This window comes from Physella acuta, unplaced genomic scaffold (assembly GCF_028476545.2).
Source record: "Physella acuta isolate Inbredline_101_S28 unplaced genomic scaffold, ASM2847654v3 ptg000429l, whole genome shotgun sequence".
In the NCBI taxonomy this organism is placed as follows: Eukaryota; Metazoa; Mollusca; class Gastropoda; family Physidae; genus Physella; species Physella acuta.
Window position 1 is genome coordinate 325,077 of NW_026731948.1, and position 21,103 is coordinate 346,179.

General features: G+C 31.7%; 3 protein-coding genes across 9 annotated transcripts; 1 reads left to right on the forward strand and 2 right to left on the reverse strand.

Annotated features, from left to right (window-relative positions):
- The first annotated feature begins 454 nt into the window (after positions 1-454).
- On the forward strand, positions 455-13,382 carry LOC131942850 (valacyclovir hydrolase). 6 transcript variants are annotated; one of them, XM_059302803.1, is made up of 9 exons: positions 455-490; positions 8,870-8,913; positions 10,302-10,402; positions 11,130-11,293; positions 11,464-11,617; positions 12,207-12,338; positions 12,492-12,615; positions 12,983-13,314; positions 13,347-13,381. In XM_059302803.1, the coding sequence occupies exons 1-8, from the start codon at positions 464-466 to the stop codon at positions 13,089-13,091; spliced, it is 855 nt and encodes a 284-aa protein (XP_059158786.1). In that variant the 5' UTR covers positions 455-463; the 3' UTR covers positions 13,092-13,314; positions 13,347-13,381. The 6 variants fall into 6 exon arrangements, with proteins under 6 accessions (XP_059158786.1, XP_059158785.1, XP_059158784.1 ...); XM_059302802.1 differs by lacking the exon at positions 455-490 and adding an exon at positions 8,271-8,358 and having other exon boundaries at positions 13,347-13,382; XM_059302801.1 differs by lacking the exon at positions 455-490 and having other exon boundaries at positions 8,352-8,913; positions 12,983-13,134; positions 13,347-13,382.
- On the reverse strand, positions 2,708-8,410 carry LOC131942851 (uncharacterized). Of its 2 annotated transcripts, none has more exons than XM_059302806.1 (6): positions 8,308-8,410; positions 6,403-6,911; positions 5,068-5,265; positions 4,661-4,843; positions 4,448-4,580; positions 2,708-2,883 (listed from the first exon to the last, which is right to left on the reverse strand). In XM_059302806.1, the coding sequence occupies exons 2-6, from the start codon at positions 6,520-6,522 to the stop codon at positions 2,708-2,710; spliced, it is 810 nt and encodes a 269-aa protein (XP_059158789.1). In that variant the 5' UTR covers positions 6,523-6,911; positions 8,308-8,410. The 2 variants fall into 2 exon arrangements, with proteins under 2 accessions (XP_059158789.1, XP_059158788.1); XM_059302805.1 differs by having other exon boundaries at positions 8,242-8,380.
- A 363-nt stretch (positions 13,383-13,745) lies between the features above and the next one.
- LOC131942849 (HEAT repeat-containing protein 3-like) lies at positions 13,746-21,099 on the reverse strand. The gene is made up of 16 exons (XM_059302797.1): positions 20,859-21,099; positions 18,991-19,163; positions 18,192-18,279; positions 17,948-18,042; positions 17,734-17,843; positions 17,404-17,547; positions 17,049-17,185; positions 16,638-16,740; positions 16,403-16,503; positions 16,223-16,285; positions 16,017-16,099; positions 15,730-15,863; positions 15,432-15,517; positions 15,055-15,198; positions 14,694-14,867; positions 13,746-14,362 (listed from the first exon to the last, which is right to left on the reverse strand). Exons 1-16 carry the CDS (start codon positions 21,000-21,002, stop codon positions 14,261-14,263), a joined length of 1,881 nt encoding a protein of 626 aa, XP_059158780.1. The 5' UTR covers positions 21,003-21,099; the 3' UTR covers positions 13,746-14,260.
- Positions 21,100-21,103: the final 4 nt, after the last annotated feature.

Sequence of the window (21,103 nt, forward strand, 5' to 3'; positions counted from 1 at the left end):
ACACTCATTACACTGCTATCAAGATTCATAGTTCATAGCAGACAAAAAAATAGAAAACTAGACTTAACTCTAAAAATAATAAATAAATTCGGAAATCTAGGTTCTAAATTCTAGCTTTAGGTTAATTTAATGCATTTTATTAATATTAGGCCTAATTTTAACCCATTTCGGTCTAAATCATAAAATAATAAAATTACGGCACGGAACGCTTTTTATTTGTTAGGAAAATTATAATTTATTAATATTAGAATAACTAGTGTTAGATATTAAGCCTAAAGTCTATACAGATAATAAGATATTTTAAAATTTCGTTTGAGAAATGAAAATTGTAATTTTGGTACATTCTAGATTATATCTAGATTTTAGATTAATTTGTTTCGTGCGCGAAATTTGCCTTAAAAATAAAATAGTTTTAGCGCTGTATTTATTTTAAAAAGTTGATTAAATGCTCGAACAAATTACAATGTCAACATACCCAGGAGGAAGTCAAGTGAGCTTTATTTTTAATTTAAAAGCAAAACTTTATATTTTATAAATTTATTTATGTATAACAAATATTTTTTTTTACTATCTAGATCTAGAATCTAGACTAAATCTAGTAGTAGATGATCTAACTAAATTTTACTAGATCGCTAAATCACAAAATCTAGAAATCTATCTAGATCTACTATCTATAATCTATACTAATAAAAAAAATACTATTCTATACGCAAGCTAAATTCTGAAATTCAGCATCAACTTTGTTCTAAAAATTGTATATAGTATAATAATATACTAATATAGTTAAATATAGTGACTGAATACTCAGTGAGTGATCAAACAGACATTTTTGACAATGTGTAACTGTCACCCTACGACTTACACTGTGTAGGGGTAGGGTGACACCAACGTCCCACTTTTGGACTTTATAGGGCATTATGATTATTGTAACTAATTTAAAATTCTCTGACAATAAAGTAATAGTTACTACTACTAATAGAGCTAGTTTAGGTTTTGTTTTACCCACACCCTATTGCCACCCTTAAAAAGCCCCCCCCCTTCCCCCAGGTAAACAGGTTTTTTAAAATAACTTGTTTGTCCAACTCTTTTTTTTTTTAACTGCCTCCCAGTAATGCTAATTTCTTTCTTTCAATCTCTGAAGCTTTCTGTACTGCCTTCATCTTCTTATCTTTTCCCTTCTGGACCCAGGACACATGGGGTCACCACAGAAATCTCTCTCCACCTCTCTAGTAAAAACTTTGTCAGCAGCTCCCTAAGGTGGTCATGCATTTGTCAGTTGTTTCTCAGGCCTTCACTGTTTTCTTTTTCTTGGAAGTATCCCGTAAAATCATCCTTAAAACATGGCCCATCCTTCCCATCTTTTTTCAATTACTTCTGAAACAGCTTCCATTTCCATTTCTTTATTAATCTGTCATTGGAGATGGTAGGCCAGTGGATGTTTTTTATCCTTTGCAGGCACTTTGGAAAGAATCCAGTGATCAGATGGTAGTGGCGATTGCTTCCCAGCATTCACATCCTAACAGAAGAACATTTTGACATTATCTTTTAAAAATTATGGTGTCCTTTCAGGCCAAAATTTTGTTATTTATGTATCTAGCATTTCTGTAGGTTTTTTAAATTTCTAATTTCTACTGGGTGGGATTCCTTGTCCTCATGCCCCCTCCCCTTCCCCCCCGATGTGAGACACATCATTGGCTGGAAGGCCTTCCAATGGGGAGTTAATTAACAGTTAATGACTGGAATGGTAAACAATGTAAGAATAATAATTATATTGATAATTTTTTGCTCGATTGCCATTTGAGAATGTTCATGGTACTGTACATTTTTGCCATAGATTATGCGAATTCAATTGTCATTCTTTTAATTAGAGAACATAAACGAAACAATATCCACAACTTTTAAACCTTGTTATCTATAGATAAGGTTTGTGAATAAAGAATTTTACAATTGGAAAAAAACAGTATAAGAAATAAATAGACATTTTTATAAAGTGTTATCAATGTAAGTTGCAATTTTCCTTTAGGAACCTTCTTCAGATAAAATTTTATGACATCTACATTGATACAAATTTTGTGGATTGTCAGGTTCAAGTTTTTGTGGGTGTCTAAAAAAAATATGATGGGTTATAGTTATTACATTCAAAAGTTCATCAAAAAGCGTCATTGAACAGAACTCCCTCCCATTGTCTCCAGTGCATACGCTTTTATGACTCTAAAGCTGCTTCCCATTGAAACGACAACCACAACCTACAATGGGCTGTTGTGGATCTCTCACTCCTTTTGTGCAGAGGTTTCATAAAAAGAAGACACTATCTTTGAAACCTGCTTCCACCTCTGTTGCACCATTGTTACTTACAATCACTTTTCTTCCTTGTTTTAATTTCTTAAATATCTACAGTTCTCAGAGTCATTTTCACTGTGACCACAAACATATTTCAGGGAGAGACTCTCAAAGATGAGTGGTATTGACTTCACTCAAAACAACTACTTCACACATTTTTACATCAAGTGAATATGGGTCAGGGATAAATAAAGCTTAAAAGCTGGTGTCTAAAATCTTTTATTTGCTAATGGTTAACACAGTAAAATTCATGTCTTTGTCATATATATATATATAGATATATATCACATTACAAAATACAACTAATATAGTTGTAAATGGATTTAAAAACAATGGTAGTCAGTGCAGCAGAAATATTTATAAATATTTAACACATTTTCTTTTGGTTATCTACCCAGTCTGTTAGCTGTTCTATTTTCAGCTTAGACATGTGACTGAGAAATTTAGAGAGAAACATCTGTAATGTCTGTTTGTGAACTTTCTTTCCCTGCTCCATGGCACTTAAGATGTGCTCTAAAGCTTCATCCCACTCATTTTCTCTACCTATCAAATAAAAAAATAATTCAAGTAAATGGTTTTAAATAAAACATTGTTATTGCATGTTAGTTAGCTAGTCGGGAAATATGAAACAAAATCCAAGTCTGTACACAATTCATTCACAAAAGAAATTCTCATTGAATTTTTTTTACAAGGGAGGTAACTGTTTATTAAGTATTGCTTGAGTAATGTCCCTTGACCTATTACTGATTTTCACTGCAGCTACCATTTGTATTTGTGATCATACACACTGATAATGGACAGGCTATATCATCCGAGTAACAGCAGGTCAAACAAAATGTTCATATTTCTTGCTGTGTGCTAGTGTACTGTATCATTGTCATCCAAAAACAACCAATTCAACAACATTACACAACAGCTTAAACCCTTTAATTTGACTTTTTGAAATTAGCCTTACTTTACTTATTTTAAATCAAGTAGGGTGTTGTAAATCTCACAAGAAAACACACCTTTTGCTTATAAATATTGTAAATTCCATAAAAAAAAATTTTCATTAATTTTGAAAAATAATTTTTGTGTACATCATATCTCCGACAATTTTCAATATACTTGTACTAAATTCTGCGCACACTTAACTGAATGCTAGAAGAACAAATTGAACTAAAACAATAGCTGTATATTTTATAGATTTTTTTAAAACAATTTTTTTCCTGGACCTCACACTTGTTATTTTTCAGCCCGATGACTAAAAATGTAAAAAAAAAACAAAATTTGATATGCCAACTTAATTTTTTTAGTTCATTATATTTTTAAGGGAATAAATGGTGCTAAGTTTTATTTGAATATCTTCGTTAGTTTTTGTTATACTCTGTACAAGATGAAGTCTGTTTTTCATCAAATTTTAAGACTTAATTTATTTTAAATGAATATATACAATACTTGAGAGCAAAAATTAGCTTTTCTTATGATTTCATCATCACCTTACATTATTTAAACTTGGTAAAGTAAGTCTAATTACTAAAATTCAATTAGGGGGTTTAAACTGTCCTTAAATGAGGTTGGGCAATTTGTTGTTAATGGAAATAAAAACATTGAAATATACTATTTAAATTTAAAAGAAAGATCTAAAAGAGACTTTAAAAAAAATATCAATAATGACTATCAAGCTACTTTAATGTGCACATATATTTAAGTTTGAAACAAAAACAAACTACTTTAATTAACTCTAAATTCTTTAAAGTTAGTGGAAATACAGTAATCAAGGTAAAGATTTGTCAATGCTAAATTAATACTGAATTTATCAGTACAATATGGTATGTTGCTCAGCACTTAAAGATTTTTTAAAATAATAGGAATTGGGATGGGGAAAACAACTAGGTTATCAATTTGGGAATTGTAATTATTTCTAATTATTAAATAACAAGTGAACACATTTGTAGTGGAATTTTAAATAAATTATTGACATAAATAATAGCTATCTGAAATATTTGGTCTCTATAAACTAGCAAAGTTGAAATTTTTCCAAGTTACTTTTAAAAAAAAATATTTTATAGTAAAGTATTCTTTAGTCAGAGACAACTAGCCTGATTTTAATTTTTACTTTACTTACATTTATGAACAATAAAAAAATCAAATAAGCTGGCTCTTAGACCCTTAGTAATGTAGGGTTGTTGGAACAGCCAGACCAAGACTCTGTCTTTGTTGTAATCCACTTCAAATGATGATCTTTTGAGCTTGGAAAGCTGAAGATTAAAACATTTCAGAATAACTCAGTGGTTTAAGACTTCAACTAAAACATTAATCGATTTTTTATTGGACCTACCTGCAGTGAAATCATTTTTTTCAGAAACAAATAATCTTTTAACATTGTATCTGCTGTATCGAACTTTTCAGCTAAAACAAAAGACAGCCAGTAGGTAGCGCATAATTCTAATTTTCTTTCTGTCTCTTGAGTATTAATGATGTCTTCTATCAGTGCCAGTCTATGAGGAAAGTGAGTGATGGCCTGTGGAATGGGAGCATTGATGAATTAAAAATCACCAATACAAAAATATGCACACACTTGATTTATTTCCAGCTTTAAAATATATTTAAATACTACATGAAAACAGCCAGAAAATAAAATTTTTGGGTAAGTTTTATTTCTATTAAAATAGAAATTAAAATGTAAAAATCTGCAAACATATTAGATAAGCAGATACTGATTTCCTTCCTGAACTTATGACCAACCTTTACAGTGAGCATAATGAAAAACATGTCAACGTCCTCAAGGTTGTAGTTAGATGCATACTCTTGTCTCAGCATGGTGATGCCCTCTTCCAACCTACCACTATTGCAGTATGCATCACTTAAACACTTGTAGAACCAAACTTGAGTAACTAATTCTTCCACTTTCAGCACTTCATGAAGCTCCTTTAAAGTATCAACCTGACACAGAATAGAAAATTATACATTACAAAAAGTATGTAATTTTAATAAAAAAAAACTTTTAAAAATTATAATTTGATGAAAACTTAAAACAAAGTATAATTTTATAATGCTGATGTTATAAATAAAGCAAATATAAAAACCTTTTAGCAACTAACTTTTAAATGCACTGAAAATAATAAACGAAAATACTTTGTTTTCTTTAAAAAAAGCTTTCCTGGCTTGTGAGATTTTTTACATATTTTTGCAACTTAGTATTTATTAAAGAAAGCAAATTGGTCATATCTTTTTATTTTCAGTGTATTTAATAGCATTTTGTTATAAGGGTTTTTTATATTTGTTTTATTTTCTACTTTTAAAGAGATTCATAATTTATGAAATCAACATTACATAGGCTAAAACTAAAAATATTTGCTTTAAAACACGTTCAGTGGCTTGTGATCTCTTGTGCCTCAAAGCCTGGGGTACTTTCAGGCGTGAAAGCAACAGTTCATGATTGTTCATAGATGATCACTAGTTCTTAAATTTGTTCTCTATTATCCTTAGTTTCCTGAATCATTTTATTAATTTTGTAATGATTAATTAATCATCTAATTAAATAAAAAATAGATATTCATGAATAGCCCTTGAAAGTGAATGTATCTGTAAAGTTTGAATGAAGTCGCTGCATTAGATATTGATCAAAATTGAGTTACAACAATTGCCACAAACCAATATATGGATGTTGTGAACTATGTAAAAGCTTGGAAAAAGTGACTATTATCTGCCCCTAATAGCATTTACAACCTTGACTAGTCTATAGAATTGTAAACATTTCGTGTGAACCACAGCTCAGCAAGCTGATCAGGTGATAGCATCTAGCTAGTTATCTCACCATTTTTAATGACTAATTACACATCTAATCAATTTGAAAAGTAGATATTCTTGTATTATCAACAAAGAAAAAAGTATTTGGAAAGTTTGAAGGAAATCACTGCATTAGTAGTGGGTCAATATTGAGTTACAAATTTTGCTAGAAACCCACAAACAAACAAACAAACAGACGTTGCAACTAAATAAAATGAGAGAGGCTTATGGCTATATAAGATTTTTGAATGTGGCTACACATAAATAAATTCAATGTAATACTATACTAACCTCACCTAGAACAGCTATTTGCTGTAGCATGCCTGCAATAATCTGTCTGTCAGGTTTTTCTCCATCCTTCAATGCAGCTTTTAACAAATCAACTGCAGTTCTTACTTGCCACATTACCATTAAATCTCTTATTTGTTTCTCAATACTTTGTGTGCACAATATTTCTGGGTCATCATTCAAAAGAAAAGGTGAATCCTTCAAAGATACACTTTGCTGGGAAAGTGAATCACTATGTGGCTCACTAATTGTAGGCACTTTGTTGGTAAAGTCTGTTTGTTTGATTGAATTCACAACACTTTCTGTATATACTTTGTCTTTTGATGAATAATGTTTATTATTTTCTAAGACTTGAGGTCTGAAGGGAAGGTGTTTGCAGCACACATTTGATTAATTTCATCCTTTTTAATTAAAAAATGTGCTTTCCTTAAAGGAATTCTGTAGCTAAAGCAGAGACTGGCAACATATTTTGAAATGTTTTTTAAGTGTTGCAGATTTATTTCCATGCTGACCTGAAATGCAAAAAGTACATTTGCTAAATTATCAATATAGGTCTATTGGATGTAATTATGGATACAAAAAGTCAGGTTACTTAGTGTATTAAGGGTATGTGAAATAAAATATAATGAATACAGCTAGCAAGTACAAATGATACTGTAACTTTTTACAGCTGATGATTTTTCTTCAAACTTTTTTTTAATCTTAGCAACATTCACTCCAATACAGCTTATTCTGATTATATCTCAGGAATCCTGATAAGCAGTAGAAAGAGTTACATTGAAGTTAAGTTTAGGCTGGATAATGAATAAGGTTAGGACTATCCCTTAGATTAGGTGATCAAAAACATGGATTTCATTTTCAGTTACCAAGCTGGTTAGGGCGAGCATGGAATGGTTAGTTTGTTATAAATACTGATGCATTTTCACATAGGCATCAGCTGAAATTCTTTTTAAATTAGGAACCACTAAATGTGTTTCACCGGGCTTTTGCACTGAGATTTTCGCTACAAGTATATTGTTTCAGAAAAATAAACTTTTTTGTAATCAACTTTATCATTATTTAGTGTAAACTTTTGACTTTTTTTCTAATTAATTTATTGCTATAGCAATTAATCTTTATTAATACATATGAAGTATAATGGTAAAACTGGGAGATTCATTTAAAAATGGATAATCATTATAAATGATAATGCTTTACTAAATTAGCAAATAATAGGCCTATATACAATAGACAATGACGACTTTTTTTATTATAGGTAGGCCTATCCATTGAATTAATGGTAGTCAGTAATGTATTATAATAAAATTAATATATATAGGCCTATAGTCTATAGACATACATATATTTCATACATGCATACAAATGTTTTCAAATGAGCCATTCACTATTACTCTAAATTCATAGACATAGGTCTATAGTTTATAGTCTATAATTCTAATAATAGTCGTCTATATCATAAAATTAAGTATGTCTAAGTATTAACTTATGTATATAGTATATATGTAACTAAACTAATATAATTAAATATAATAGTAATATACTAGTATTACTAGATCTAGAACTAGAATCTAGATCATCTGTCATGTAAATTAATTAAACAATAAGTAATAAGTACACCATACGGGCATAAGATCTATAAAATTAATAATGAAATTCTTTTTTAAAACATATAGTATAAATCAGTTCTTAAGTAAATTAAGTAACTGTAAGCCCTACTCAGCTGTTTGAGAACCAAGAACTAAAGAACTTGGACCAAGTTCTTAAGTTCTGGGAGAAGTTGACTTAATGAATTTTAAACGAACATTTTACTGAAATGGTCTGAAATAAAAGGTTTTTAAAAACCTGGTCACAGGATTTGGATAGATAGATCTAGACTAGACTAGATCAAGTAGAAAGATGGATTCTCACATAGATCTAGATCTAAATCTAGTTTTAGCTAATTATAAATATAATTTTTGTGTAAGCCGAATCCTAATTGTTTTCAGTTTGTTCTTCTAGGCTAAGAAAAAATCACTGGTTTTCTTAATTTTTAAAATAAGAATGATTTCCCTTTGATTGGAAATTTCCAATTTTATTAAAAGTAGTAACGGTTGTTTCTAAAATACTACCCATATAAAATTGGCCCACTGCTGATTATTGATTATTATTAAAATAACAAAAACTTAGTATAAATTAACTTTACAAGCAGAGTACAGATTATATTCTAAATGCATCCTTTCTAAAGCGATTAATTTTAAACTAATTACTTAGACTATTTGGAAAAAATTAATTGAACAGTTATGTTTACTACACCGTTGAGAAGAATAACAACTTTACTTTTACAAGCTTTGTAATCGAAAAATGAGAAATGGCCAAAAGATTGTTTTGTATAATTAAACGTCTTGGGAATAAACCTTCTGTTAAGAGGTTAAACGTTGATTCCTGGTCATTATTTAAGCGTCCTTTTCACGAAAATCTAATCTTATTTCAGTCATGTCAGATTTCATCGACATCATTACCTCAGAGAGACGTAAGGTTTGTAATTTTTTTTTGTAAACATTGATTATTAACAACAAAACAATTGGTTGGTTACTCACATTACGTGACATTAGGGAAGGGATTTCGGATGATTTTAGGTACCGATGTTGCCCCGATGTTGGGTTGTTAGTAGTAATGTAATCTCGACTAATTTTAGGGTTAGGCGTATGGACAGTATGGTAGGACTAGGGTTGGGGTTAAGCCTTAAGGACAGGGTTTGCATTGACAATGACATTAGCTAGTCATGTATAAAATTCCCCTGGGATTTCTTCCAACACAATCTATATATATAATTCTCTTCTGGGAGCTGTTAGAAAACAAGCTGCAAGCGCCTCCTTGCAGTCCCCTCTCTTTCTCTCTATCACTATCACTACCACCCCACCCCACCCCCACATTCTCTGGTGAGCTGTGGTCACGCTATTTACATTTTACAATCATAGAGACGGGTTTAGTGACGGCTATTAGGGGCAGATAATTTAGTTTGAAACGATTTTAAACTTAGAGGAGGTAACTAAGAGGAGGCTGCTTTCACGTGGGGGAGGGGGGGGGGTTTAGTGTTTTTAAGGAAATATTTTCAGTGGCAGCATTGGTACTGTCGAATTCACAAATTATACATTACTGAAAAGTAGAAAAAAAAAACAACTAAATAGCGGCATATGATACGCAGCGGGTCGACTCGTTAATATTAATTTATTAAAGTGTCAACTGGATATGCCATTTACTCAAATTTCAGCCTGCTTTTCTTTGGGGATTTGCTACTACAAGTCACAGTTGTTGGATTTTGGAGTTTTCTCTCCTAAATACTAGACAGACACTACTTAACTAGATAGTAGATTCTAGATGCCAAAAGATTGGTTGCTATCGAGCCACATCTGCCCCTGGGCTCAAACTAAAGACCAATGTCATTGTGAACCATAACCCAAGTCTTACCCTAGTTCTAATTTCTGATCACAGCACTTAACATATCACAATACTACTAACAACCTATTACTTATTTAGTTATTTTTATTAGTCTTTTATTTTAGCCAGACACTGGTAGCACCCAGTACTCTGCTAAACAGCTGAGGGCATTTTAGCAGTAAGAGGGTTATCCCCCATGTTGATTGGACAGGCCGTAATTCCTTCAGAAGAGATTAGACGTGTTAAACCTAGCTTAATTTGCTTTACACTTGTTAATAAATTAAAATTAATATTATTATAAATACTATCTAGCATTACAAGAAATACTTACAATTAGACAAATGTTATTTGATCTTTAACTTATTAAAAGTTATCCTATAAATTGTATGTAATGCTTAGATCTAGGTACTAATTGATATATTTTTTATTGTTATAACTCACGTGGCTATTTTAAAATTTATAAATAAGTATTTTAATTTTAATAGTGTATTAACTTCCCACAAGAAAAATGTTGATGGTATAGACTTCCACTATGAAGTGATAGGCAAAGGAGAACATCATGTTCTATTGATTCCTGGGGCTCTAGGTAAGTTGTTTGACATAGTGAACATTTTTTATACCACATATTTCATTAACATCCTTTTTGAGATCTCTTTAAGTTTTAACTTAAGTTTTAAATTAGCTTTTTAGAACTTTTCACTTAGATAATAATATAGTCAAACCCACTTATCTTAACCTTGGTCATCTCTCCAACCTTTTTATGTCAAATTTTTTTATGCTTAACTACCTAATTCTCTCTTTGTTTTCGCATTTTCTCTCTGGTTATGTACAGTCTTTTATGTTGCTAATCCCTAATAGTTTGAGCACCAGAGAGGATTAAATTTGCCACTTAAAATTCTTAAACCCCATGACTGATTGCAGGTTTTTGAAAATATTTGTGATCTCTTTCCTACATTTGTGTTTGGTTTTTCTTGTTTTGGCGGTCCCTTGATGGCTTACCTCTTTACAATGATATGCCATTGTGAATTGAATTTTGTGCCTCGCACATTCATTAGAAAGACTTGCCCTCTTTTTGTGTCTTGTCTCTTCTTGTGTCTTGTCTCTTCTTATTGTGTTGTAGATTGTTTAGTGGATTGTAGCTGTGATAGTTGCAGTTTTAGTCCCCTGTCCCAAGTTCAAGATTACAACCATATCAACAATGAACTTTGTTACAGTGTACACGATATACCGTCATGATAGTTAACCTGTTCCTCTCATCACATTTTTTCATTGGTATAGTTTTATCCTTTACATGAAAACTTAATTTTGTATAGGTTTTTCGCGAATTTTTCTTCCGCAACTGACTGGGCTTAGCAGTGAGAAATATACTTTGATAGCCTTTGACCCCAGAGGATTTGGTAAGAGTCGGCCACCAGACCGTGACTGGCCTTTAATGTACATGCAGCGAGATGCTGAGGACGCAGCCCAGTTTATGAAAGTAGGTCACTTACATATTGACATTATTTTTTTTCTTAGGGATTTAAAACTTTAACCAATTTAACATTCCATCAGGTATGAAAATGTTTAACTCTATTTACTCTAGTCTTTTTTCTCTTTCCATCTCATCTCTACTGCACCTGTTATGTATTGTCACTAAAATATTTTTAGAGTCTTGGGATTCCCCGCTACTCCGTGCTCGGCTGGAGTGATGGTGGCACTGTGGGTTTAATACTCGCAGCCAACTACACTGGAAGCGTTCAGAAACTGCTCGTATGGGGTGCCAACGCTTACGTCAATGAACAAGATCTGGAGTTTTGTAACTGTAAGTATCCACTGTATAGAAAGTTAAGTGGTAAATTAAAACATTTTGAACCATATTTTATGTAAGTTAATTCAGAGGCTCTAAACAAAATCATTCAAACATCTATTGATGGCATCACATGTAACTCCTTATTAGATATTTGTTACACTTGGCTTCTTATGTATTTTTGGCTCGTTTGGGCCAGGTGTAGCAATTATACATAAATACAATCCACAACGAGAATCAGTATCATGGGTGTATAATTATCATCAATCACAAGAACACATGACAGGAAGAAAAACTGACGAGTAGGTACACGATGTTGACGCCACACCACATTGCTTCACACATCACTTTGTTCACACACTTTGTCTTGCTAGCACACCACTTTCAAGGCTTAGGCTACTCTCACACACATTCCGTGCCTACACATTTTTGTTATAGACAATCCACGTCACATACTTCTCATTCAATTCTTTTCATTGTGTAAAACGGCTCTCTCATTGATGACTATAACTGTCTCATCACTTTATCTCCTACAATAACCCTAGATTGTATTAATCCTTTAAATCTGCACACTCTAGAAAAAAAAACTTATCTTTTTTTTCAGCTGTCAAAGAAGTAAAAGACTGGAGTCCTAAAATGAGAGATGCCTACACGGAGGTGTATGGAGAAGAATACTTAACAAAACAATCTAAAGCCTGGGTTCATGCAACTCACAATTACTTCACACAAAGAAATGGTTAGTTCTTACTTAAAAATTAAGCAAATTAAGTTAAAATATTTTTTAACAGTATTCCCATTTTTTTTTTTATCTATATGCAATTTTAAATAAGTCATTAATAAAATGTAATGTAGACAAAAAGCTATAAATATTAAAAACCATATCCTCTAGGTGACATTTGTATTGGCAGCTTACCCAACATTAAATGCCCAACCCTGATTGTGAATGGGCAAAAAGATTCCATAATATCACAGGAACATGCTGCATTTCTGGTGAAACACATTCCTAATTGCAAGTAAGACACTTTCTATACAATTAACATTTTGACAAAAGATGTTCTAAGTGTAGAAATAATCAGCCAGCCTCTAGCATAGTATAATTGATGTCTCAGAAATAGCAAAATGCACTTCTTTGACAGAAGTAATGATATTTTAAGAGTCTTATATTTATCAATTTATTTGTTAAATGTAGTCTTAATTACTGTTTGATGAGGAATTTTACAAACATTTTTTTATAGGATACATTTATGTAACTTTAATTATTTCCAAGTTTTCATTTATATAAGATTTTCTAAAAATATTATTTGTATTCTACATCTTATCAATCCAATGTAACATTTAGCTACAAGTACTAATTAATATTTCCCTTTTTTGTATTTCCAGGTTGATAGAATGGCCTGATGGGAAACACAACTTGCACTTACAACACCCCAAACAATTTAATGTTTTGGCAGAGGAGTTTCTAGATGAGGGAAACACCATCAAAGTTTAGATTTGTCATGTGCTTTTGGAGACAGGAAACCCAAAGTTTAGATGTTTTGTTGGAGCCAGGAAACCCTAAGTTTAGATGTTTTGTTCTGTTGGAGCCAGGAAACCCAAAGTTTAGATGTTTTGTTGGAGCCAGGAAACCCAAAGTTTAGATGTTTTGTTGGAGCCAGGAAACCCTAAGTTTAGATGTTTTGTTCTGTTGGAGCCAGGAAACCCAAAGTTTAGATGTTTTGTTGGAGCCAGGAAACCCAAAGTTTAGATGTCTTGTTCTGTTGGAGCCAGGAAACCCAAAGTTGAGATGTTTTGTTGGAGCCAGGAAACCCAAAGTTTAGATATGTCTTGTTCTGTTGGGGACAGGAAACCTAAAGTTTAGATAAGATTTGTTGTTAGAGTCAGGGATGTTTGGAAACTATGGATGTCACAAGTGATAGTGCACAAAGCATGTGAACATTTTACTTGATTTGTGTTGTACTGTTCAAAATAAGTATTTTAAAAAATCTAACAGAATGTGTAAATATAAAGCGTCTTTATAAATAATTTTTTTTTTAACATTTGGTCTAAGTGGTATTTTAAAAATTTGAATCACACAACCTAAATTGTGTATGTATCATGTTAAAATTATATAAAACATGTTTGTAAAGTTTCTTCTGTCCCATTTTTATTTACATGTAAAAAAAATTATCAAATTATTTTTGGTAAAAACTCAGGGATCCTAAATTTATTGTTGTATGCACAGCTTTAATTTGAAAGTAAATACCTCACTGTTAATGATATTACTAACTTTTTAAACAAGCCAAGTTGCCTAAAGCCAATGGTCTTTCAATTTCTTGGTATAAAAACTCAAAAATTGTTCCTGTTATAGATTATGTATTTTTTATAGCAAGTAAAAAGGAAAGTCAATTGAATATGCCATTATTTATTTACATAAATTTACATTTTAATACCTCAGGAAATTGTGTTTTATACTTTTGTATGACAGTTCTATATACTTTTTGCAAAAGACAGTTAACTAATATGGACCAATTCTGTGGATGATTTTTATTCACAAAAATATTTGTATATATATCACTTGTAACACCTAATGGTGTTTTTTCTTTAAAACAATGTTTTAACTTGACCACAATATAATTCACAGAGCTGTTTATAAATAGTTAAAACAAATAGTAAAAATTGTTATGAATGCGAGAGTTTGTATTTTATAAATCCTGAAAGATTCGCCTTGGCTGTCATGACAACTGCATAATTTTCTCCAAACTTTTTTCGTTGGCTTGACACCTGTAAAAATGTAAAGAATAATTTTTCAACAGGTCAAATATTTTGATTAATTACATACCAACCATTAGCAATGATGTTACACTTTATCTACAGTGCAATTGTTTTTATGTGCATTTTAATATAAAATGAAAGAGTCAGGGAAATATTTTCATTTCATTTTTTTTTAAATTTTATGTTGCTAAATCATGTGATACTGTTAACTAAGCAATTTTCAAAATATGCATTTATAATACATTACTAATTTAAAAAAAACCACTTTAATGTGCCCTACAAATATGCTGATTTCTTAAGCAAATAATTACACATGAGGTTTATCATAAAAGTAATTTACTTTAGTTCTGAAGGAAGGCTGCATAGATCTTAGTTTATCTACAAGTCCTATGTCCTTAGCAATCTGATTTGTGTTATCCTCTTTGAACACATCAAAGAGTGAGTCCAGTGCCTCAGATACAACAACTATGTCTGCATTGTTTGATGCCACCTCCAGAAGTACAGTCCCTATTTTCTGTCAAGAGAAATAATTCATTTTATACATGGTATTGTTTAATTTTTTGTGTGTTAAATTTAAGTTTTTAATTTTATTCATATGAATAAAATTGGTAAAAAGAGTAACTACAACTGATTTGTTCCATTTTTGATTAGTGTTAAGTCTTGAGTGCAGAATTATTAGGCAAACAGCACTTGATCAATACCTTCAGTATGGGGCTGGGTTCAGCTGATAAAATACACCCAATAGTTGAAATAATTTTAACCACATTGATCTGGGTCTCCCTGTTGTCTCCATCTTTAGCCAGACCCACAATAAAGTCTAGATCAGACTCTTTCATATCGCAAAACTGAAAGGAAAAACCCAGAGAAACATGAATAATGAGAAAAAAAGAATGAACACAGAAAACAATGAAACTTTAACTGCTATTTTCATTAAGTTATTTAAAGCACTAAAGCTATTCCAAAAATACGTTACAAAATCCACTGTATAATACTTTATTTCTCAAATTCATAATCAGTATTAAAACTACATAACTAGAATTTCAAACATTGAAAAAATAGCAAAAATGAGGGAACTCACACTAGCAGAATGAATGTCTGATAAACGCTGTATTACTGCTCTCATGGCATTGGTCACTGCCCATGAGAAATCTCCATCTGAAGAACCTATAACAGTTATATAGAATTCACATTTTTTCAAATTTATAAAACAATGTGCACTGTTGTTGGGGCAAGTAATTATTTTTTGCTCGCCTTACTAAACACTAGAAAACAAAATGGTTGCTAAAAACAAGCATTATAACTTAAAACAAATTTCACATTGTAGTAGTTTATATGGTAATAATGTCAGTAACATAAATCATAAAAACAATCCGTACCTTCATTTGTACTGACTAAACTGTACAGACTAGCCCAAATTGTTGTTAGGGTTGACTCAGAAATTAAAGACTCATCCAAAGCTCCCACAATGTTGCTAAAACACAACAACGCTCTAGTTTGCAGGTCTTTTAATCTAAAAATAAAAAACAGTGAATGCAATTTAAACAAAACTCTAGTTTACAGGACTTTTAATCTAAAAATAAAAAAAGAATACAATTGATTTACTAAATGATGTTTCAAAACCAAAATCATCTAATAAAATACTTAAATATGTATCACGTCTTACTTTTTTAAAGTGTTTCTACCACAAGAAGAAGTTCCTAGTTTGGCAATCAGTTCAACAGACAAGGCTGCTGCTTTCTGTAAAACCTATTTATAAAAAATGCAACACTTTGATTATGAACTAACAAAAAGAATAACTGTTATGACCAAAATTTTCATGTACATGAAAAAGGCTCACAATATTACAAAACTTCTTAATAACAGACTTACCTTTGTTAAAATATCATTCTCAGCAAAAACAGAAGTTATCTCGCTTGGAAGACAAAGTGCATTCTAGAAAAGGTTCAAATACACACTGAAATTATTTTAATAGTATAGTTTAATCATGAATAAAATAACAAACATAAAAGCCCCTCATTAAAAAATAAATATTTCAAATCTAACACTCACTGCAGTACTATCATCATCGACATCATCCATACTTTCTGCCTCCATTGCCTGGTCGTCAGAAGACTCTCCTGACCCTGAACATTCTTGATCCTCCCATTCATCTGATAAAAAAAAAATAGTTAATGACATCAAGATAAAAACAAAAATATCTGCTCCATCAAAAAAAAATTGATATAAAGATTACAAGTAATATGAAATATTGTAATAACTGTTTTAGTTTACTCTCCAAACCTACCACCTGAGCAGCAGAGATTGGCCAGCAACTCAAGGCTCACAGCCTGGGCACTTAACAGTTTGTCTACCTCAGGCCACGTCACGTCACTCTCATGCGAGGCATTCTAAACAAAGTCATTCATTAATTTCACACAATAAAGTAAGATTCATGTTATAAGTACATTTATGACATAGTGCGTGGTACAAGATATGATTGCTAACTCAAAAGCCTTAACCCACAGATACATAGTGCTGACCATACAATCCCAACAAGTCAAGAAAACATGAACTCTACTTTATCTGCCCTTGAGAACCATCATGTATGAAAGGATATATAACTTACCCACACTCAAACATACATCACACAAAGAAGTTGAAAATGTATTTTAACATGATTACACTAAGATCTAAAAAAAAAAAAAATCAAACATACTTCAGCTGCATCTTCACTCCCCTTGATGGCTGTGTCTAGGACAGAATAACTGTCTAAATCCAGAACTCCAACTATAGTAGTGACTATCCCTTTGTAGTAAGCAGTTAAATCCACTTCAGACAAGTTCATAACAATTCCTTTTAAAATGACAAAATGGAAACCCAATTATAAAATAATAATAACCAAATAATCATAATGATTAACTTACAGTATCAAAGTAAAGCTTACAGTATGTTACAAGTTTATATGTGACAGAAAACTTCACGTTAAACAACAATTAATAATCTCTGCCATTCACGCAAGAGAGATGACTGCATCAGACATACAAAGTGCTGTGTATGATTCCACAACCTACCTATAGCATATGTTTTTAATAAAACAGCATCAATGCCACTAGGCACCTCCGCAATCAACTGTAAGAGCTGAGAGACAACTTCCTGTTGCTGGCAAACAACAGACACCTCAGGGTTGTTTTCACTGACTATATGTAAACAACGAGCTGAAGATAACAAAAAAAAAACTATTTAAAAGTTTAAATAAAAAATTTTTTTTTTTACTTTTTAACACCGAAGAGCACAAGATAACTAAAAAAATATGAATATAAACATGATTATTTGTTTAAAAATTCACTCTACAGTGTAAAATTAGCAATCACAACACCAAGATTAACAAAGTAAGAGCTCACCAACAGCAATACTTAAAGAGTATCCAAAAACATCTGGCTTCAGCATAGGTAAAAGCACAACAACCAACTTCTCCTTGTTGAACCATTTGACAGCAGCACCATGACTTTCACTGCTCAACAAAATGAAATGGTTTTTTTTACAATGTGCTAATTTTTGTTTGACATGTTCTTGTCAATAAGATATAGTAAAAGAAACAACAACACAAAAACACACCATAAATTAGAGAGCAGCTCCATAGCTTCTATCAACACATCAGTTCTTGTGTCACTTTTGGCTGTGTCTTTCTGCGGTATCCAGCCATTGCCAAACTAGAGAAATAAAAAGTGTTGCACAAATATGAATACACAAGTAACAGGAAAAAAGTGACGTACTAGAATTACCACAAAAAAGTATATATAGCCTAATTGACCGGAACACAGAACAACAAATGTGATTTATTATTTGATGACCCTCATACCTCTTTTATAAGAGCTGTTAGTGGTGTGAGTATATCATTATCAATCATCACTTCACAAACATCTGAATGGCCGTACACACTCATGTTCCTAATAATAAAGAAAGATTTATTACAACTTCACTGACATATTTTCCTATACATTATAAATGTTAACTGGGCTTAATTAATAGGTTAATTTAATTTCTAAAAAATTCAATCTATTCATTTTTGAAGCATATCCAATTCAAGAAAACAGTATAATCAGCACAAAGAAATAAAAACTGTTAAGGGTGTAAGCTTGACTAAAAATAGATTTCTGAACCAGTACCTTAAAGTGCCGATTTTTTGTCAAAAAGTGCTTGACTAATTTTAAAAAAGATCTTTGTAGACTTTCAGTTATATTATTCTTTTAAAGCTAACAGATATACTTTAAAAGTAGTAGATGTGAGCTTAATTTTAATGCAGAGACTTCTAAAAAAAACAAAAAAAACCTAATTTCTTAATTAAAAACCAACATTTTCTGGTATTGAAATGTAGATCATCTGTTTCTTTATAGTTCTGCATTAAAATAATAAAGGAGATTTAGCAACAAGTTTTAAGAAGAGGTGAAAGCAGCCGCATTCACTGAAATAGCAATATTGACAAAGGGTGTTATTGCAATAGCAGGTCCAACATTTTTGGACCAGAGGTAATTTGTAATTTTGATAGAATATTAGTCTGTCAAAATGACCCCTGGCTCAAAAATTTCTTAAGTAAACACTAGCTAGTTTAAATTGCTCTAACACACTGTAGTAGCAGTACATGAAAAATGGCACTTTACCTTAAAGCACCCAAAGCATTTTTCTGTACTTCCAGACAAGAATCAAGAAACAATGGTGCTGTAATTTTCACAACATTTTCTTTGAGCAAATACCCAATAGCTTTTGGCTGTGAAACAATGCTGGCCATCAGCTGACATCCACAGGCCCTCTCTTCTGTGTCTGGTGACTGCAACTGCCAAAATTGTTTTATTCGTTAATTATTAAATAATGTTAAACATATAGACCTATTGTCTAGTTTGTAACTTTATATTGCTATTAGAAATAGATCCAGAGAAGAGTTAATATTCTAAAAATAATTAAAAAGTATTAAAAAGTAAGTTTAGTATTAGTAAAGTAAGGGGTCATCCATTTAGGACATACACAACATTTTTGTCCAATATTTTTATAACATGTATTGTATACCTATTACTGAAATACAGATGTAATATCTTTTGGTTGTTTATTGTTAGGCCTAAATCTACATACTAAACTTAAATCTAGAACGTAGAGAGAAAAGTTACTTTGATTTAAAATTAAACAGCAAACCCTATAGGCCTAATATGTTATTTTTTTCAGTGATTTTCACATTACCAACTAAAAACTCATACAAAGTATTAAACACTGTGTGTGTGTGTGTGGGTGGGGTGTTAAAAAAGTATTATTCTCTGTAATCAGATGTATGTTAATAATTAATTTTAGCCTTTATAAGATGCAAGATGTCCATCAGTTCATGACCTATACTTCTGTTTTCAAAGAGGTACTATTTTATTGGGTATTAGGATTAGGGGTTGTCATAAGAACCTCTCACTTCAAGGACAGGTTCAGAATTTTGTGAAATAAGAGGCTAGGAGGGTTCCAGAAAGTGTGCTAACACGCTTTTACAATAATGTTAAAACTGAATTTAATAAAAAGCTGTTGAATCATCATCATGTTCACATTTTTTCTTTCAAAAATTACAATAAAAATCTATCTAGGCATACCAACTTTTTCTAAGTGCTGACTGAGCTTAGTGAATATTTTAGATGAAGTTTTGGATGATTATAGATACCAGTGTGAGTGTCCGATACTAGACTCTCCCATAAAATAGGTGTGTTGTTAGTAGTAGTATTGTAATCTTGACTAATTTTATGGTTAGAAATTTGAAATTAGGGTTAGGACACTTAGGTGTATGGTAGGACCAGGTTTGGTGTTAGGGATAGGGCTAGCATTAGCCAGCCATGTGTCCAATAAAATTTAGGCTGATGCTAGCCGGAATAAGATACGCATGTGCAATGGAGAGAACCTACGACTTGCGTTCACGGTGATGTTTTCGATGGTACTGCGCATGCGTGTGTTTACAACCGCAGAACCCTAACACCAACTCTAACCCTATCCCTAATCCTCATTCTAGCCCTAACCCTAGCCACAGCTATCTTTTGCCGACTAAGTGGAGACGTTGGGGAGAAAAATCTTCTTCTGAGTAGTCACTTCGTAAAATTTATGTCGACCTAATTACTAGTAATTAGTTAACTTAAACTACCAGTAACCTAACACTGGGCTAACACCCCTTTTTAAAAGAAGATTCTATCATCGGACACCGGTGTAAAAATTCTCCCAAAGTTGTTTTTTTTTTAGGTAGTCTGAGGTGTGACGTAGATCTAACTATTATTTGTTCATTCCTGGATTTTTGCGATGATATGCAACATCAACGTATCATGGAGGCGAGAGTTCAGGTAAATAAATAAATAATTTTAATTAATAATTTTTAAATATCTTTAAAAATCATGACGACAATTATCTCATATGTTCAATAGGACCCGAACCTCCGTGTGGACGTCTTGAATTAGTTAAATATAAATGGATGACCCCTACCCTAAGGACCGAAAAAAAAAATCTACGCTGCTCCTACTTTTTCCACAATGTTGGAAATGGATGACGGTACAGAATCGTGATCTCCAGATAATTCAGCTTCCAAGTCGAGTTCTTTTTCACTTACTATCCCAGTAGGATTGGGCTTCATAGCGCCAAATCGTTTTGTTTTATTTTTCCCCATCGCTGAATATTACAAAAGACAACGAGATCGAAAACCGAAATGAAATTGCATGCAGCGAGTTGTAAACGTAAACAAACTCTAGATTCTACCATGTGTTTGCA